At 38.5% G+C, this 18,530-nt stretch overlaps 6 protein-coding genes across 6 annotated transcripts; 2 read left to right on the top strand and 4 right to left on the bottom strand.

Moving 5' to 3' along the window:
- B0P05DRAFT_471900 (uncharacterized protein) lies at window positions 1-238 on the top strand (the record flags this gene model as incomplete). The annotated part of the gene is made up of 1 exon (XM_051574647.1): window positions 1-238. A coding segment is annotated over one exon (238 nt), but the record flags the coding sequence as incomplete, so codon positions are not given.
- Window positions 226-589, bottom strand: B0P05DRAFT_545637 (uncharacterized protein). The gene is made up of 2 exons (XM_051578663.1): window positions 563-589; window positions 226-518 (listed from the first exon to the last, which is right to left on the bottom strand). Exons 1-2 carry the CDS (start codon window positions 582-584, stop codon window positions 256-258), a joined length of 285 nt encoding a protein of 94 aa, XP_051434129.1. The 5' UTR covers window positions 585-589; the 3' UTR covers window positions 226-255.
- On the bottom strand, window positions 590-2,755 carry B0P05DRAFT_545634 (uncharacterized protein). Its single transcript, XM_051578662.1, has 3 exons — window positions 2,343-2,755; window positions 2,170-2,319; window positions 590-2,122 (listed from the first exon to the last, which is right to left on the bottom strand). Exons 1-3 carry the CDS (start codon window positions 2,693-2,695, stop codon window positions 760-762), a joined length of 1,866 nt encoding a protein of 621 aa, XP_051434128.1. The 5' UTR covers window positions 2,696-2,755; the 3' UTR covers window positions 590-759.
- Window positions 2,756-2,794: 39 nt separating this feature from the next.
- Window positions 2,795-7,717, bottom strand: B0P05DRAFT_588034 (EPSP synthase-domain-containing protein; the record flags this gene model as incomplete). Its single annotated transcript, XM_051582632.1, has 3 exons — window positions 2,795-6,906; window positions 6,961-7,063; window positions 7,109-7,717. 3 exons carry the CDS (start codon window positions 7,715-7,717, stop codon window positions 2,795-2,797), a joined length of 4,824 nt encoding a protein of 1,607 aa, XP_051434127.1.
- Window positions 7,718-8,170: 453 nt separating this feature from the next.
- On the top strand, window positions 8,171-10,123 carry B0P05DRAFT_545629 (uncharacterized protein). The gene is made up of 9 exons (XM_051578661.1): window positions 8,171-8,496; window positions 8,551-8,587; window positions 8,642-8,764; window positions 8,824-8,961; window positions 9,005-9,121; window positions 9,173-9,373; window positions 9,420-9,482; window positions 9,527-9,988; window positions 10,038-10,123. Exons 1-9 carry the CDS (start codon window positions 8,288-8,290, stop codon window positions 10,077-10,079), a joined length of 1,392 nt encoding a protein of 463 aa, XP_051434126.1. The 5' UTR covers window positions 8,171-8,287; the 3' UTR covers window positions 10,080-10,123.
- A 3,769-nt stretch (window positions 10,124-13,892) lies between these two features.
- B0P05DRAFT_492773 (glyceraldehyde-3-phosphate dehydrogenase 2) lies at window positions 13,893-15,606 on the bottom strand. The gene is made up of 5 exons (XM_051575347.1): window positions 15,486-15,606; window positions 15,166-15,433; window positions 14,480-15,118; window positions 14,049-14,418; window positions 13,893-13,996 (listed from the first exon to the last, which is right to left on the bottom strand). The coding sequence occupies exons 1-4, from the start codon at window positions 15,509-15,511 to the stop codon at window positions 14,335-14,337; spliced, it is 1,017 nt and encodes a 338-aa protein (XP_051434125.1). The 5' UTR covers window positions 15,512-15,606; the 3' UTR covers window positions 13,893-13,996; window positions 14,049-14,334.
- Window positions 15,607-18,530: the final 2,924 nt, after the last annotated feature.

Below are 18,530 nucleotides of genomic sequence, written 5' to 3'. Positions count from 1 at the left end.
AGATTACCAATCCCGTAACTTGGAAATCCGTTGTGGTGTTAAGAAGATGTCTGACCGTGAAAAAAAGTATGTTCACTGTCTCAACTCTACTCTCTGTGCTACTGAAAGAGCTCTTTGTGGTATTTTGGAAAACTGGCAACGTGAAGATGGTTTGGAAATCCCTCCTCCTTTAGTCCCTTACATGGACGGCAAGACTTTTATTCCTTACACAAAACCCAGACCTGCTGCTAAGAAATAAACCACTTTTTATTATTATTATTCAGTACGATCCAATAACTGAGACAAGGTTTGATGAACTTTGGCTAAATCATCAGCTACTTGAGCTTGACCATCATGTTCATAAGGGTCATCGTTAGCATCGTTCTTGTTACGGTCATCAATGATGCCTTCCTTGTATTGAGCATCAATCTTTGAGAGTCTTTCTTGTAACCCTTGAATTTCTTCAGAAGAATATTTTTTCTTTTGAGTTAGACTTCTGCTTTCTTTCAAGATTTGTTGAAGTTCATTGTGAATTTGTTCTTTATAATATTAGCAAGAAAGTTGGTTTTTTATTCTTACTTACCGAGATCTTTTTGCATAGGCATGTTGAGTAATATAGAATGAAGAACACACGCTACCTTTACTGCTTTAAATAGTTTTTTGTTTTTTTCTGTTGAGAATATTCATGCTAATCATGAACCCTTGCTTTATTCGAAAATTCTGTCACACATGAAACAAACAGGCTTCTTCTTTTTATGCGCATAAATGTATTTATTTATCTCATGTTTCAATCTGCCTTTCAAGACGATCAAGGCGCTCACGCAATGTATTAAGCATATTGTGGTATTCTTGTGGGCCAATATCATTTTGAGACCGAACAATCGTGGGTGGCGTCTGCAGTTCTTCAGACAAGTCTGTATGATCTCGTCTTTTTTCGGAAAAGGCAACTAAATCCTCAGCAGCGGCACGCTCTTCTTTTGTAGCACTTGGCAGGGGTGAAGGCAAAGAATTGTGGGATGATTCTTGCTTTTGTTTTTTTGTGGGTCGATCAATAAGTCGTGACTCAAGTGCTTCTATACGATGCATAAGGCCATCCATCGTCTGTTCTACTTGAGACATCAATTCCCATTGTACTTCTTTGACTTGATTTCTAACCAGCCCTTCAATTGTAGTGGCTGATGCTTGTAATGTTTGCATAAGTGAGGATGAGCGTCTGATTTGGTCATCCAATGTGGTCTTTAATGTACGGGTTGTTTCAATTGTGTCAAACAAGTGTTCAAATGGCTGAAGATATTGCTGTCGTTGAAGGGCAGCAAATGAATTAGTGGTAGGTGTCTTGGGAGGTAAGGGCACACTGGCAGCATTAACAGCAAGCTGCTCGTTGGCTCTTTGCTTAGATGCAAGGCTATACGTGGTAGAAGTGGCAGTAGGTGGTGGGTGAGGTTTGGCATGGGGATGGTGAGAACCATACAGAGAAGGGGATGCAATGTATTGAAAGGATATGTTTTCACGACTTGTAGGATGAGCAGTATGAGGTTGTTGTTGTTGCTGCTGCTGTTGTTGTTGTTGTTGTTGTTGAGAGGGAACAATAGGTGGAATAGCAAACTCATGTCTTCGGGGTGATGCTTGATGATTAAAAGGAGCAGTACGAGCAATAGTAGCTGAAGCAGGTGCAATAGCATGTAAAGTAGATCCATTCAAGTGCCCATGATTTGTACTACTAGCTATCATTGGTAATAAGTATGACAAGATGATATATATATATTTTTTTTTGTTTTTACCATAATGGGATCTGTGTGGATGTTGATAAGGGTGATGTTGCTGTACTTGTTGCATTTGTTGTACTTGTTGATGCTGGTGTTGGTGCTGGTGTTTTTGTGTAGCAAAATTAGAATGAATAGGTGCAGATCGTACACCTGCCAATTGTTCATGATACGAAGGTGCAAAAATGGTCAAATTAAGTGAGTTTTTATGCTTAATAGATAGTCTTTTCTTATTTTGATCAACAGGCTCGTTTTTTTCTAAAGGTGAGTATGTATTCTGAGTCTTACGGAGCTGTTTTGATACAGGCCTTTTCTCTTCATTACTATTGCTGACAGTGACTCTCTGTCGTTTGATTGGTGGGCGTCCCAGATCCATCATACTACTCGCACATCAATATTCCTTTTAAAACTCTCATTGTGGTATTACCTCTGTCTTCGAAGTTCAGTGGAACTCAATAATACCTTGTCTAAAGCCATCGCATTTCTTGTCTCGGCCACAACTTGACTTATGGGTGGTGGCGAGGTTGGCTCTGTCTTGATCAACTTCTCTCCTTCTCTCTCGATAATACCCTCGAGGCTTTCAAGGGCAGTTGAACAGACTCCCATATATGTTCTTCCTTGGGAGCTCTTTTGAACTTGGGGAAAGTTTGAAGGATAGGATCAGCAAGGCCAATGTTGTAGTCATCAGGCTTAAGTTTACAAAGGTCGGCTAATAAAGGGCGGTTGTGTTGGTACGACAAGTCTTCTAATACTTTTGTGTTCAAGTAAGTGTCTTCATGATCTCGATAACAATTTTTCCAGCTTCCTTTTTCAAAGGAAATTGAAGGAAGGTCAAATAAAGGTTCAATATCTGATAGTCTATAGAATAAAGTATCTGTTTCTGGTAAACGAAACAAAATCAAAGGCTTATTATGATCAGAATATCTTCCCAGCAATTGACTAAGCACTTTCATTGTTAGACAACAAGAAGAAAGAAAAAAGATTAATTAAATTAATAAGTGAAAAAAAAGGGGGGAAAGAACAAATCAAAGCCCCCGCTGTCTTTTTATTATTTATAACTCGTATTTGATAAGTACTTGTTCTTCAATCTTATCCACAGGAGCACGCTTGCCTGTCCAAATCTCGAATTGAGCAATGCCCTGAGAGATCAAAACTTCAATACCTTCTACGCAAGACCATCCCTTACGTTCAGCTTGTAAAAGCAACTTGGTGCGACGAGGCTTATAGGCCATATCACAAATAATGCCCTTGATACCACCATAGATATGCTCAGGCAATTCAACACCAGAATCAGCAGGAACAGTGGAAATAATCACACTGGGCTCAATCTTGGATTCCAACGAATCAACCACTTCAATATCAATCACATTTTCAAAGGCCTTTTGAAGGTCGTGAGCTTTACCAATGGTTCTGTTCCATAAATAGATTTTCTTGATGCCAATCTTGTAGAGCGTGTACAAAGCTGCACGGGCAGTACCACCAGCACCAATAACGAGGCCTTGCTCGGGTGGGTTGCTGGGATCCAACATCAAAGACTGAATACGATGTTTCATACCCAAGTAATCTGTGTTCTCACCAATCAATTGGCGCTTCTTCTCACCATTGATCATGGTTTCACGAACAAAAATAGTGTTGACAGCACCAATGGTCTTTGCGTTCTCGGTCATTTCGTCAAGATACTTCATAATAGCCACCTTGTGAGGAATCGTGACAGAAGCACCGCCAAAGCTAGGATCCTTCAAAATAGCATCTTCAGCATACTCCACCATATGGCATTCTAAAAGACCATAGTTGTGAGGAAGACCCAGGATATTGAATCCAGTGTTATGAAGAGTAGGCGACATGGAGTGTTGAATGGGTGTACCAATCAACCAGAAAGATTGAGCAGGCAAAAGACCAACAAGGTGGCGAGCCTTGTTGATTTCAGCCAAAGAAAGTTGACCAGGAGCAGCCTTTTGAGGAAGAGCAGGATGAGTGATGGGCGTCAAGCATTCATTCATAACACGGGACAGTTGCCCAGCAGCACCCATATTGATGGCAATCAAATCCTTGCCACCCTTCTTGGTGTCACGGAACGTCTCTAATATCATGTTGTCTTGGAAGCTTTGAGCATTACCCACTAACTTGATGATATCACCGTACTTATCACCCAATTCGTACTTGACTTGAATTTCTTTACCGTCCCAAGGGGTGATGTTTTGAACATCGTGCCAGGAGGAAATAATAAGACTTTCACCCTTGTTGGCAACAAACTTTTCAATCGTAGCAGGAGACCAGCACATTTCAACATCGACATACTCACAACCCCAGCGTTGGCCCCAGCTAAGCAAATCAAACATGCCAGCTTCATCGTCATCAGGGAAAGCACCTGCTTGACCCTTTGATCTAACAGTAAAGATAACAGGAATAGAGACAGTACGACGTAAAAGAGCAAGTTGTTCTCCTACATATTCAACCCAAGTCATTTCTTCCTTGGATTCAGGCTTCTGCAACAAATCGACACGCAATTCAACTGCATCAGCACCTTCGCAAACTTCTTTCAAGCTGTCAAGTGTGGAACTAAGGTCCTTGGCAGTCAATGAGACAAAAGTAGTGGGTACACCAACACGACCAGGAGTGGTATCTACTTGGTTAGTGGCACGACCCGTGATAAAGTTAAGGAAACGCTTGAGATCCTTTTGGATGGCCAACCATTCAGTAGGAGCAACATAACCATCATCTACCAAGCTACGAGCATAGGCAACAAATTCATAATTACACACTTCCTTGTACCAAGAACGACGACGACGCCATACATTCATCATGTCTTCACCATACATAGGACGAGTCTTGTCACGGTTCAAGTAGCGCACAATTTGATCCAAATCGCGCACTAAATGCAAAACCTTACCACCCTTCTTGACATGCTCTTTCAAGACAGATCGAGATTCAGCAGTCTCAACGATACCACCACCACAAGAAATCACATAACCTTGACCGTACTTGGAGTCATTGGCTAACAGTTGCTTCAAGGCCTCAGTTTCCTTGATACGGAATTGCTCCCAGCCCCATGTATTGATGAAATCAAAAATAGTGCTCTTCAAGGTCTCTTCAAAATACTGATCCACATCGATGAACTTGAAGCCCAAGACTTCAGCAGCGTATTGTCCAAGTGTAGTTTTACCTGCGCCACGCATACCGACAATGACCATAGAAGTATCATCGTTCTTCTTCTTGGAGACCTTGATGTTGGTATGACCCAAACCCTTGCCTGCTTGAGCCAATCGCTTGCCTTGATCAACACCGTTCAAACGAACACCGAGTTTGTTTTCAAGGTCATCCCACCAAGTAGGCCAGGTCTTTTCAACACACTTCTTGTCAGTGATGATGGTGCCATGAGGAACAATGGTAGAAAAGACAGAGAAACTCATGGCGATACGGTGATCGTCATAAGTATGAACACCTTCTTTAGGAGCCTTCAAGTCCTTGATGGGTTTACCATGTATTTGAATACCGTCAGGTAACTCAGATGCTTGAACGCCAAACTTAGTAAGTTCGTGCACCATAGCAGCAATACGGTTGCATTCTTTGACACGTTGATTGGCAATACCATGAATGCGAGTGATGTTTTCGCCCTTGGGGTCAGCAGATGAAGTGACGGCAGCCAAGACGGTGGCAGTTAAAAAGGCGTCTGTCATGGTTTCCATATCAATTTCAGGAAGAGGGCGAAGTTGGCCAATAGGAGGACCAGTAACAGTAGTTGAGGTTTCGGTCTGAACAACAGTGCAGCCCATAGGACGAAGGACATTGATGGCAAAGGTAGCATCACCTTGAAGAGAGCTAGAACCAATACTGGTGACAGTGCAAGTAGTACCAGTGATAGCAGCAATAGCTAGAGGATAAGTAGCAGAACTAGCATCAGATTCAACAAGGTAATGTTCAGGGTTTTGGTAAGTGGATTGCTTGATTCTGTAGGTATTTTCGGGAAGACGTTCAACCACAGCACCAAAGGATTCCATCATGGCAATGGTCATGTCAATGTAAGGTTGAGAAATGACTTGACCACCAGTCAATGCAAGTTCGACAGGCTCAATAGCGTAAGGAGCACAGAGCAGAATGGAAGAGACATATTGTGAAGAAATAGAAGCAGCTAATTCAATGCGACCGCCCTTAAGGCCACCGTTGGGTGTAACAGCGATAGGTAAAAAGCCTTCCTTTTCCGTAGATTTGATGCTGGCGCCATTGGCCATCAAAGCGGTCAAGAGAGGGGCAATAGGTCTCTGTTTCATACGAGCATTACCAGTCAAGATAGCAGCAGGAGCCTTGGCACCTTCAGCAGTAGGAATCATGGTCAAGACAGTTGTTAAGAAACGAGAAGCTGTACCAGCATTGCCGACATAGAGTTCTTTGTCAGGAACAGAAAGTCTACCGCCACCACCGTGAACAACAAGAGTTTCGCCATTATCTTCCCATTCAAAATCAGCAGCATTAAGGCTCTTTAAAGCAGCCAACATGAACTGGGTGTCATCTGAGTGAAGCAAGTTCTTAACACGAACAGTACCTTTACCCAGTGCAGCGATAAGTAAAGCACGGTTAGAAATAGATTTGGAACCAGGTGTGGTCAAAGACACTTCCTTCTTGGGGCCTGTAGGTGATTCAGTGACTGGAAGTACAAGTTGTTCAGGAGACAACACTTTGTGAATATCGGCATCGGCAATAACAGAAGCGCGAGGCTCTAAGGTTTTGCCGATGGCTGAAAGCATAACAATACGCTTCTTGTCACCTTGGTTCTTTTTGTCTACCTTCATGATTTCCATAATATCATCAACATGGCAATGAAGGTTACCAATTCTGTCCTTGACCTTCTTTTCGTCTAAACTGATGGGTAATCCATAAGATGCAAAGCAGCGAGCCAAACGGCCAACTGCAACTTGATTGAGGTGACCCAAGTTACGAGCTAATTCAGCTTCTTTGATACAACCAATAGAAACACATTCACCGTGAAGCATCAAGGGAGACACAATGGCTTCAATACCGTGACCGATAGAATGACCAAAGTTCAAAAGGCCACGAAGACCGCCTTCTCTCTCATCGCTTGTGACAACGTAAGCCTTGAATCGAACAGAAGCCAAAACAACATCCATAAGCATAGACTGAGATTCAGTACGGGTCTCCAAAGTAGCACCTATAGGATATGTAAATTACTTCTTTCCAAGATCAATCACCATCCTATACAAACCTTGGTTAAGGACATTTGAGGCTTTACCCAAGACAGCATCACGAATGGCTTCAACGCCATTCTCGAGCTTATTGAAATCGTTTTCATCTGAGATGGCGGCAGTCTATATTATTGTTAAATTTTGTTGTAACACAGAATACGCATTTACCTTAATAAGTTCTGCCATACCATTCGAAAATTCACGTTCAGGCAAAGTACGCAAAAAGTTGATATCGATGAAAATACGCTTAGGTTGCCAGAAAGCACCGATCAAATTTTTACCGGCAGGTACATCAATAGCTGTTTTACCACCAATAGATGAATCAACCATAGCTAACAAAGTAGTAGGGATCTGAATAAAAGGCGCACCGCGCATAAAAGTGGCAGCAACAAAACCAATAAGATCGCCAATAACACCACCACCCATAGCCAAAAAGCAAGTATCTCTAGTGACGGCATTGGAGAGAAGCCAATCTTCAATATCAGCCTTTACTTTACGTGACTTGCTCATTTCTCCTGGAGGGAGAACGCGAGAGAAGAAGCGAGGTTCTTTTTCTCCTTTAGCAGTATAAATTTCTTGACTGACTGACTTGAGTGCATTCATATACTTGTCCAGATAAATGGGAGCCAAGTTAGTATCGGTTATAAGAACATAGTTAGAAGCGGGAATATTAGTCAAGACGTCGCGAGCAAGGTATTCAGTTAAATGAAAACCGACATGGATCGATTCTGATCCAAGGATAGAAACCTTGGCAACATCATTTTTTGATGAAGCCATTCTTGAAAAAAAAAAGCAAACAAAGAAGAAAAGTGTCAAAGAGGGGAGGGAGGGGGATAAATATGCTGATTATGAATTTGATGAATTTGCAAATATGACTCAGTGAAGGATTTCGAGTCACGGTTGGCCCAGGTTTCAATCCAATAAAAACTATTGAAAGAGACTATTGTTACACCCATAGCTTAAATAAAACCTGTCAACCAAGTATGCGATTTTTGTTAAATAAATTTAGTTGCATTTTGAAACATTTTAGTGAACATTTTGGATCTCTTTGCTGCACTAAGGAGTACAAAAGACAGGAGTCTATACTCATGGATCAAATTAGAAAAGATATACATTAATTGGTTCAATGCACTACGAATATAGTACTTGAGCCAAATCAATTCACTTGTAATATTTTCACCAGCCTATAAAATAGTCATGTTACGATTGTTCTTTTACCAAAAAAAAAAAAAAAAAAAAAAAGAAAAAAAAAAAAACACAGCATTTCTAAATTCGTGACGTTACTCACAATGTATAGCTGTTTATTTTTTTTCTTTTCCTCTCATTTCTTTTTCTTTTTAATACACGATGCAAAATCAACCTCAAATGTTTCAACAACATCCAGGGGTGATTCCTGCTGCTGGAGGCATTATGCCTCCACAAGGAATACCTCCACAGGGAATTCCTCCACAAGGGATACCACCACAGGGAATACCACCACAAGCTATGCCCTTAGCAGGTGGTTTACCTTATAGAAAAAGACCTAGTGAAGCAGACACTCTTTCAAAGCATATCAAGTAAATAAAGAGCAAACGTATTTGCTTCTTTTGCTTATTATTTGTTTTTGATAGGAAAAAGAGACCTACAGATAAAAATATGCCTTCTGCCGTATGTACTCAAACCTTGCACGCGTCTTCTTTTGCTAAATACGCGTTTGTATAGATTGAATCTTTTGTGCCAGAATCTAGGTTTTACTCTGAACTTGTTGATTTTGAAAAGAAGTTAGATACAACTATTATGAGAAAGAGATTAGATATTCAAGAAGCTTTAGGCAAGCCTATCAAGGTACAATATAATTTCTTATGTGTGTGTGTGTGTTTGTGTGTGTTTCTGATTATGTCTAGGTACGCCGTATACTTCGCCTCTTTGTTTCCAACACAACTTCCAGTAGCACATTCAACCTAGAAGATGAAAATGCATTTGATTTAAACAACGGCAACGTACCTTCTTGGACGTTGAAAATTGAAGGCCGTTTGTTGGATGTAAGTGCATTTAATCTTGTTCGCCATTAATGTGTTTCTTCAGCCTACTTCTCCTGAAAAAACCGATCAATCTGCACCCAAGTTGACCAGCTTCTTTCGCTCAGTTGTGATTGAACTAGAAAGAGATCTGAATATGTACCCCGAAGGCAACTTGATAGAAGTAATTCTAAAGATCACTTATTATCATGCGTATTAATTCATTTTTTTTCAGTGGCAAAAACAACCCAATGTACCTGAATTCGATGTTATACAAGTCAAAAGAAAAGGAGACATTGATGTTAAAGCCAATATTATGTTACATCTCGACCACAATCCACAAAAATTCAAATTGAGTCCTGCCTTGGCTGATTTACTAGATGTCAAGGTAGAAACAAAACCGCAAATTGTTATGGGCATTTGGAATTATTGTAAAGTAAGTAATGGACTACGCCTAGAATGCAATTTAAACAAAGTTGTAGTATCATAAGCTTCAGGATGTTGAAGACAAGAGACTCATTCGATGTGACAATCGCTTAGCTCAGGTAAACATGACAAACGCATGAACAATAGCTAATCAAAAATACAGATATTTGGATATCCTCAGCTTCACTTTTCACAACTTCCTGAATTAATCATACAACACTTAAGTCGACCTGATCCTATTGTTATTAACTATACCATCCGTGTTGATAAGCCATTCCATCAATCATCCAAAGCATACGATATCGAAGTAGAACTCGACAGCCCTGTCCGCCAAAAGATGATACATGTTGTTTCCTCGACACAGACACAAAAAGAAATTATGGCATTAGATGACAAGATTATTCAATGCGTTCAAAGTATCAACAACAGCAAGATTAAGCAAGACTTTTTAATGCAGTTTTCAAAAGAACCTGTTGAGTTTATTAACAAATGGATTGCAAGTCAGGCTAGAGATTTGGAAGTCATTTTAGGTGAAAGCAAGACTAATTTGGAAGAAATGAGACAGACTGAATTCTATAAGCAGCCTTGGATGAGAGAAGCTGTATTTCATTATTTAACAACAAAGGTAAACAAAAAAAAAGGGTATTTCAATTCGTTTTAAACATATCATCTAGACACAACAACGCATGCAAGAACTACTTGGTTTCACGCAATAAACAAAGTATACTATATGATAAACATTATATATATATATATATGCATTGAAAATAAGTACTTGTCCTTTATTATTCTTTGGGGTCATTTGTTTCTTCTGCTGCTGGCTAATATGGCGTGAGACACTTTAGACCGTTATAGCTTAACGCAACAGCAGTCTCAATCTTATGTATTACTTCAAGCATGACGCCTTTAAATTATAAAGCTTCTAAAGGGAGTGTCCCTTAAAGAAAATCTGAGTGTGAATTAGTATTCCCATTTCAAAAACTAAAATCAAAAAAATACTCGCAGTTCAAGTGATTATGGAAGATGTCCAACAGTGTTGGATTGAGGCCCGGAATAATTGTCAAAAAGGAGACTATGATTTAACACTGATGCTAGACCAGGAGAAAGCGTATGATCATGTGAATCTGAAGTATCTCAATCAAGTTTTGGTAAAATTTGGATTCCCAGAGTCCATAGTAAACACCATAGGCAACTTGCTTTCCGGTAATCAGATCAAAGTAAATGTCAATGGTTTCTTTACGCCATCATTTGTCAAGAAGCGTGGACTAAAGCAAGGCGACCCAATTTCCCCTGTTTTGTATAACCTTGCATTTGATCCTTTATTACGAGCTATTCTTCAAGACGAAGCGATTGAGGGGTATCAACTAAGAATACGCCCTGAGCTTCGAAATCAAATCACTGTTTGGCCAACCTCAATTGCTACCAAGATTTTGTGCTATACTGATGATGCAATGGTTTTTATACACGATCCTAATGACTTGACACGAGTGATGCAGCATATTGAGCACTATTGTAGAGCATCAAATGCGAAGATCAACTATTCAAAAGTTGAAGCAGTGTCTTTGTCCGGACGCAATTCCTCTTCCTTTTGGCGCCGTCATCTTCAACCGCTGCAAATTGAAAAACTATTTTCCACAGACGATCTACAGTCTGCAATATACTTTGGCTTTCCTCTCATTCAGTCAATTGCTCAACGACAGAATTTTTTCGAAGCTCTGTTTGTCAAGATTCAGTCTCATTTCCAGGTGCATTCGGGTAGATCGCTTTCGTGTGTAGGACGTGCCACCATCACCAACACATTGATCCTATCTAAATGCTGGTACTTATGTCGAGTCATTCCTTTCAGTACACAAGAGCTGTCTCGTATTAGATCATTGGCAAGTCAATTTTTGAATAGACAGATTGTCCCTCGAATAGCTTGGTTAACATTGGTACTTCCGAAATACAAGGGTGGATTGGGTATATTGGGCCCTCTGCTACAGAGAGACGCACTGTTTTTTCGCTGGACTTTTTCTTTGCTTTTGAATCACTCTTCAGCACATTGGCTGAAAATTATTCGGCATCATATGCATAATGTCCCAGGGGCCTCACATGTACAAGTTCCTTTGCTCTTCCCATCTACAAGAAAATTTATAAATCGATCCAATGGTGCCACTAACAAAGTCAGTACGATTCAACTGCTTTATGCGTCTATAGATAGACTTCCTAGAAACTTTGATACTATGGAGTTCAATCCAGCAGTTTATATGGTACTACCAATCTATGTGGTTATACATTATACGAATGCTCAACGACCTTTTTTGCCTCCTGCTATGCGTCAAATCCAAGTTAATGACCTCATGGTGTACGATCATTTTGCCAAGCTTATTCTTTGGAAGTTCCCTCAAAATATCCCCGAAGAGTTGCAACCAATTCAACAGAGGTTAGTTCGTGGTTTAGCAAGAAGGAGTATAGGTGTCGCTCCCTTTTTTCAACACCATTTAGCGATATCTTCTTCCTCCAATATCATCTCTTCAGACATACATGCAGGATTCAGCTTTGCCTCTTTTCTGAACTGCTTTGCTGTTTTATCTACCAAGAGCCCGAGCGATGGGATCAGCTCTAAGGTATATCGAATGACTTGCTTGGATTCTTATCCTGCCCCTTCCTCCCTGTCAGCCATTTCCTCTACTTTTTGGGACTCATTTTGGACATTGTCCCTTACCACCGTTGTGCGGAATGTGGTGTATAGATATATAAACTATAAGCTACCTACAACGATACGTATGAATCGTTTCTTGCCTGAACGATTTCCAACTCCTTTATGCCAAATTTGTGGTCTCTATTCTGAAAATGACAACCATATGCTCTTTTTATGTCCTCCAAAAACACATTTTTGGAAAGAGCTTATATTTGAATTTTTATGGCCAACCACTACTGTTGATGATATCATACAAGTAATCCGATATATGAACTTCCATTCTATTTGTTATACTCAGAATAGTGAGTTAGCTGCTCAAGAAATAGTATTCCAAGGCATGGGTCAAATTTGGAAAGCCCATTGGAATACTATCTTCAATGAAATTATGTTTAATCCAATTCTACTTCTTTCATCCACTTGTACTTCTCTCAATTCTCTGATTGACGAGAAACACTTGCACAAATGTTTATAATTAATTACTTTATGTATTCTCTCTTTATACCTCTTAAAATTGCGACCACCTCTTGACAGACTTTAGTCATAGTCTACGTGGAGCAAAAAATAAAAACCTTTAAAAAAAAATAAAGGAATCCAGAAATTCAAGAGAAATGATGGACTAAAAGCTATAAAAAAAAAGTGCCTTAACAAAGCTAATAAACGCAAATGAGACACATCAAATAATATAAAGAAAGTAGCATGTTGAATATCAAGATAGTGAGATATCTTTCAAAAACATATTTTCTGTTTTTGAGTTGTAGTGTACAGTTTTTATGCTACTTTAATGTTTTGAGGGTGTTTTATAGGCCTAGAGAAGCAATTCTTACTAAGGTATGTTAAATAAAAAATGTCTCTATCGATCACTAATCGGAAAATAGTGAAGACTTCTTCAGGGATCATAAGGGCAAAATGACGATTTTTGACTTTTTCAAAACTTGCTCTATTTTTGCATGAATATGTTCTTTTATGTGTGCTCAAACATAAGAAACTCAAAAAAAAAAAGGGAATTAGAAGGTAAAAATGATGGGTTACTTTGAAAAACACTCGCGTCTGCAGTGGGCTGCCAATACACTTTTGGTACTATTATGCATATCAATTTTATCCAAAGATGAGTTATAAAAAAAGTTAGTGTATAAACTAAGATGGTATAACAAGCTTGATGTTCGAAAAAGACATAGATTGAGGATCAAAAGCATGTCAGGTGTGTAATGTAGCAAATAGAATCAAAAGTTATATGAATATTGATGTTATGCTGACATGATGTGTTGAGTTATAGCTTATTGAAAGATAAAATCTTGTAGCAATATGTAAATATTGGAGTGGATGGAGTGTTCCCCTTGTCTATTAATAAGATGTAGCCTTCGAATAACTTTGTATTGCCTTATATTTATTTTGAGAAAACTCATATTGTTAGTGTTTATAGTTAGACTACTGATTGAGCATTATTGACTGTTTCCTTAGAAATGCCGTTTGACACTAACAGTACTTTATCATAAGGGTAAAAGGATTTTTTGTTTTGGCAGAGGAATGCTATCTGTCTCATTTCCCAAGACAAGCAGACCTTAATTGCTCCTGAAGACCGGAAGGATTACAAAAGCTTTTAAACGTTTTTCCAGATCAAAGACAAAGAACAGTATCACTTTCCTTTCTTGAATTGACTCTAGGATACCATGAGTTTATGTTACTTCAAAACAAATGAACACCGACGTGTTTCGTGTCAATGACTTTGAACTACGCGCCGATATTCACATGAAATATGAATTATGAGCACAAGTCGTGAGAATTTTAATATCCGGTTTTTTCCACTATTTTCTCTTTGTGTTGTCTCTTTGTAGAGTATAATCTTTTTATTATTCGAGAATAATAATATAGACACTTTTTTCTACGTAGAGAATAGAGTATCATACGTGTTAATGCAATTTCCTAAGATTGAGAAAAAGGAAGAAGGGAAAGACCGTAAGTTGCCTGATCAACATCTGAAAAAAAGTTATTAATAGCATGTGTACAGTTGAAAGCAAATTCTCGAAAATACACTTGGTCTATAAACAGTCTATCCGATTGGCTATCCCCGGTTTTGTTTTATGAGATTGTGTTGCATCTGGAGGTTTCACACATCAATGATGCATGTTCCTGAGTCTAATTACTTCAAACAGTGCATAGATGTCATACACGATTGCAGGATTTATTTTACAAAAGAAAGAGCCATTACATTTTGGAACGCCATAGCCCTGTTCTTTTTATACAATTTATTTTAGTATGATATAAGAAATTTATGTATCTAAATTGGAAGAAATTTACAAAGCGGCAGCATCAACCTTAGCAGCGTAAGCCAAGAGATCAATGACACGGTTGGAGTAACCGAATTCGTTATCGTACCACTAAAAGAAAAAAAAAGAATGTTAGTGATCCAAATGACATGTGAATGAGTATAATACTTACAGAAACCAACTTGACGAAGTTGGGGTTCAAGGCAATACCAGCCTTAGCATCGAAGATGGAACTGGCGGGGTGACCGACGAAATCAGTGGAGACAACTTCGTCTTCGGTGTATTCAAGAACACCCTTGAGAGCACCTTCAGAGGCTTCCTTGACAACACGCTTGATGTCATCGTAAGAGGCACCCTTTTCCAATCTGACAGTAAGGTCGACAACGGAAACATCGGGAGTGGGGACACGGAAGGCCATACCAGTGAGCTTACCGTTGAGTTCAGGAATAACCTTACCAACAGCCTTGGCAGCACCAGTGGAAGAGGGGATGATATTGGCACCAGCACCACGACCACCACGCCAGTCCTTGTTGGAGGGACCATCGACGGTCTTTTGGGTAGCAGTGGTAGCGTGAACAGTTGTCATCAAACCTTCAACGATACCAAAGTTGTCATTGATGACCTTGGCAAGGGGAGCCAAACAGTTAGTGGTACAAGAAGCGTTGGAGATAACCTTGAGGTCAGAAGTGTACTTTTCGAGGTTGACACCACAGACGAACATGGGGGCATCAGCAGAGGGAGCAGAGATGATGACCTTCTTGGCACCGCCAGTCAAGTGGCTAGAGGCAGCTTGGATGGTAGTGAAGACACCCTATAATGATATGAGCAATCAATTGATTGATGCACATTGGTACTTACAGTGCTTTCAACAACGTAGTTGGCTTCAACGGAACCCCAAGGGATTTGAGCGGGGTCTCTTTCAGAGAAGACAGAGATTTGCTTACCGTTGACAACAAGCTTACCATCCTTGGCTTCGACAGTACCTTGGAAACGACCGTGAACGGAATCGTACTTGAACATGTAGACCATGTATTCCAAGGGGATGAAGGGGTCGTTGATAGCAACAACTTGAACTTCAGGGTTAGAAAGAGAAGCACGGAGGACAATACGACCAATACGACCGAAACTACATGATAGAATGAGTAAAAAACGGTTACAATGGAAGGCAATGTACTTACCCGTTAATACCAACTTGAGTGACCATTTTTAAAATATGTGTATATGAGGAAAAGAAAAGAAAAGAAAAGAAACGCGTAAGTAAAAACTTTCGAGTCTTTTTATATATTTTTTAATCAAGATAAAATCAATAAACACTAATGCTCTTTAAAATAGCCACTCTGTGTTACTTTCCTGCTCAAATATTAGTTACACATTAATAAGCTATCAAGTACGTGAATGAAAATTTTTTGTGACTCAGATCTCTTTTGAGCGACTGAGAAACATCTTATTGGCAGTTATAATTCACTTTTTTAAATTTAAAACGTACCCTACCCCAACTCTTAGATGAATACATGCACATATGATTTAAGCTAATTCTAGTAGATAATGATACTTTATCGTGTAATCTGGAGAAAGCAATAAGCTTATCGGATATACGCGTGTACATTTCTGCTTTGCTTTAGACATCACACCTTTATTTCTCTGCGGTAGTTTGTGTAATGATTTTATCTTTGATAATCAAAGAATGGGACTTGAAAAAATTTTATCGATTAAATCATGGGAAAAGAGAAATGGTTCGCCCATTCAGAAAAGAATCGTTCGTTTTTTTTTTTTTTTTTTTTGAGAAACAGGTCGGTTTAAAGAGTCAAATAGATTCATTTTATATAAATCTTCTTTTTTATTGTTTATCAACTAGTGCTTTTCACGTATTTACAGATTTCAAGAAAGTTCTGAAAATATCAAATTTAGTTTTGATAGTCAGCGTGTTTCATTTTCTTGACTAAATAGATAGCACTTTCTGCCAACACGTCGTCTGTTCTCAGAGTATGGCTTTTGGTCTTTTGAGCAATGGAGTCGAAAAAATGAGAGTAGGAAGGCCGAACCACTCAAAGCTCTTTTTTTTTTCATTGAAAGCCATTATAACGGAAGGTTCCTGGATCGGCATACTATTTACTGCCATACAATAGACATTTATTACAGGCACAGTCAAACCTATAGAATTTGGCGTTTTCTCAAAAATAAATGGCGGAAAGACAATATTAGAAGCAAAATGACCAGTTTAAAGGCTAGAGCAATTGGTCGCTCCTATACATGTAACCTCGATAAAAACCGCTAACCTTGGCAGTAAAGAACAATTCCACAAAAGTTTAGAATGTATTCTTTTATGCTTATTGGACATTATTGATAGCATCATTAAATATTATTGAATCACATAAACATCTCTTTTTGTTACATATATACATGCATTACATAATATATTGTATACACTTCTATGGTTGGTGGCATGAATCCAATCATACACTAATATACTCATCACTAGAAGCGTTCTTGAAAGGCGATCACAAAAGAGAAAAACTGAAAAGAAATATATCCAATGCACACAGAAAAAGAACTGGAAGGAGAAGTATAGCTGACATCGCCAATGAAAAAGGAGAAAGAGAGACAACAGAAGAAGGCGGTAGGTAATTTAGTATATACGAGAAACTTGCAGCCATATAAAAGAAAAAATAATTAAAGTTGAATGTAAACAATATATTACTGTTTCATTGCTCAATTCATTCTGTTCAATAAGTGCTTGAACAGGCTGAGTGATGTGGAAATAAATCATTTGGCTACGTATTCTTTTTTTTATCTGAGGACTAGCTGAATTGACATTGAAACAAATAAAAAAAGGCTTAGTAACTGATTTGCTCGCCAAAGCAAAGATGACTTGTATGGAATAAAGAAAGGATCAATGAGTACACAAAAAATATCAGGTTTCTAATGCACCATTCCCTATCAAACATATTTGCAGAGTACCGAATAGAGAGGGGATGGTTCATAGAACTGTGGCTAGGAAGGGGCAGTCCTAAAAAATACAAAATGCATAAATGCATTAATGGCAAACATTCTGTCCACTGCAAAGAAAAGCATTTTGAGAATATAGCTGCTATTAGTTGTATAGTGTCTCCCTTCTTTTTATGTTGTTCTATAATGTTCTTTCTTAATACAAGTAAATCATTTATCTTTAGATATGCTTGATAAATGACTGGCTTTTTCATGTGATAAATAATAAAAAAACATGTTTATTGTGTGAAATGTAGTTTATTGATAAAACATCTTTTATAAATAAATAATTTTTCTTTTTGTTTTCCTTCATAGAATGACTAAAATCACTTTCTCTTCAAGAAATTGCAAATTCATACAAAAATGGTTGCTTTTGGAGTGGATGGAGTGTTCTCTAGTCACCCCTTCTCTACCGGGTACTCTGAGAACATGTCCGATAGATGGTGGTCCCTAAGGAAAAAAGGGTTGGTGCATAAGAAGCCTGAAAAAGATATACTTTATTTCAGTAAGTGACTACAGTTGTCTACTTTGCTCCCAAGATTAGCGGAAACAGCAAGGTCGAAAATCTTAATTTGGCCTAAATGGACAAGATAGGCCTCTGTATTGGTCATTTTTCTTACAGCCAAAAACTAATTAGTCATTTACCTCCCAACCTTGGCAGTATGGACCAATATTATTAGTACTTTATGAATAAGCCCATCTGTTCGGGCCAAGTTTTTTCGCCAACGTGACTATAAATGTATTATCGAATTCATCCGCCCACTCATTTGAAGCTACAGCATAACTGTTTGCTAGAATGTCAGTACCTATAATACTGTTTTTACACTTCAAATTCAGACGATGCTAGTTTTTTTCTGGACGAATCAAAATTAATTTCCAGATGCTCTTCTTGCCTATTTTGGACGAAATAAAAATGGAAATTAGACAGAAAAAGAATTAGCTTTTTGGATGAATGAGAGTTTACAATTAGACATTTAACTGTAAAGGGAAATCAATTGTTAGAGAAGCAATATCAAAATGACTGGTTATTGTGGTGTTTTGGGACTTTTTAAATAAAAAGATTGAATATAGAAATTATAAAAAAATAAAGAGACATGTAGAAAGTACTTTGAGACCGTTTATAAATGTTTATTAAGGTAAAAGTTCGAGAGAGATTTTTTATATTCTAGGTTTATATATGATTTGGATTATGTCCTTAGATGTAACCTGAGATAGGACTTGATGAGCTGAAGGTTATA

The sequence above is a fragment of the Gilbertella persicaria genome, assembly GCF_025201335.1.
Source record: "Gilbertella persicaria strain CBS 190.32 chromosome Unknown B0P05scaffold_24, whole genome shotgun sequence".
NCBI lineage: Eukaryota > Fungi > Mucoromycota > Mucoromycetes > Mucorales > Choanephoraceae > Gilbertella > Gilbertella persicaria.
Note: the sequence above shows the minus strand (reverse complement) of the source record. Positions and strands in the feature narration are given on the sequence as shown.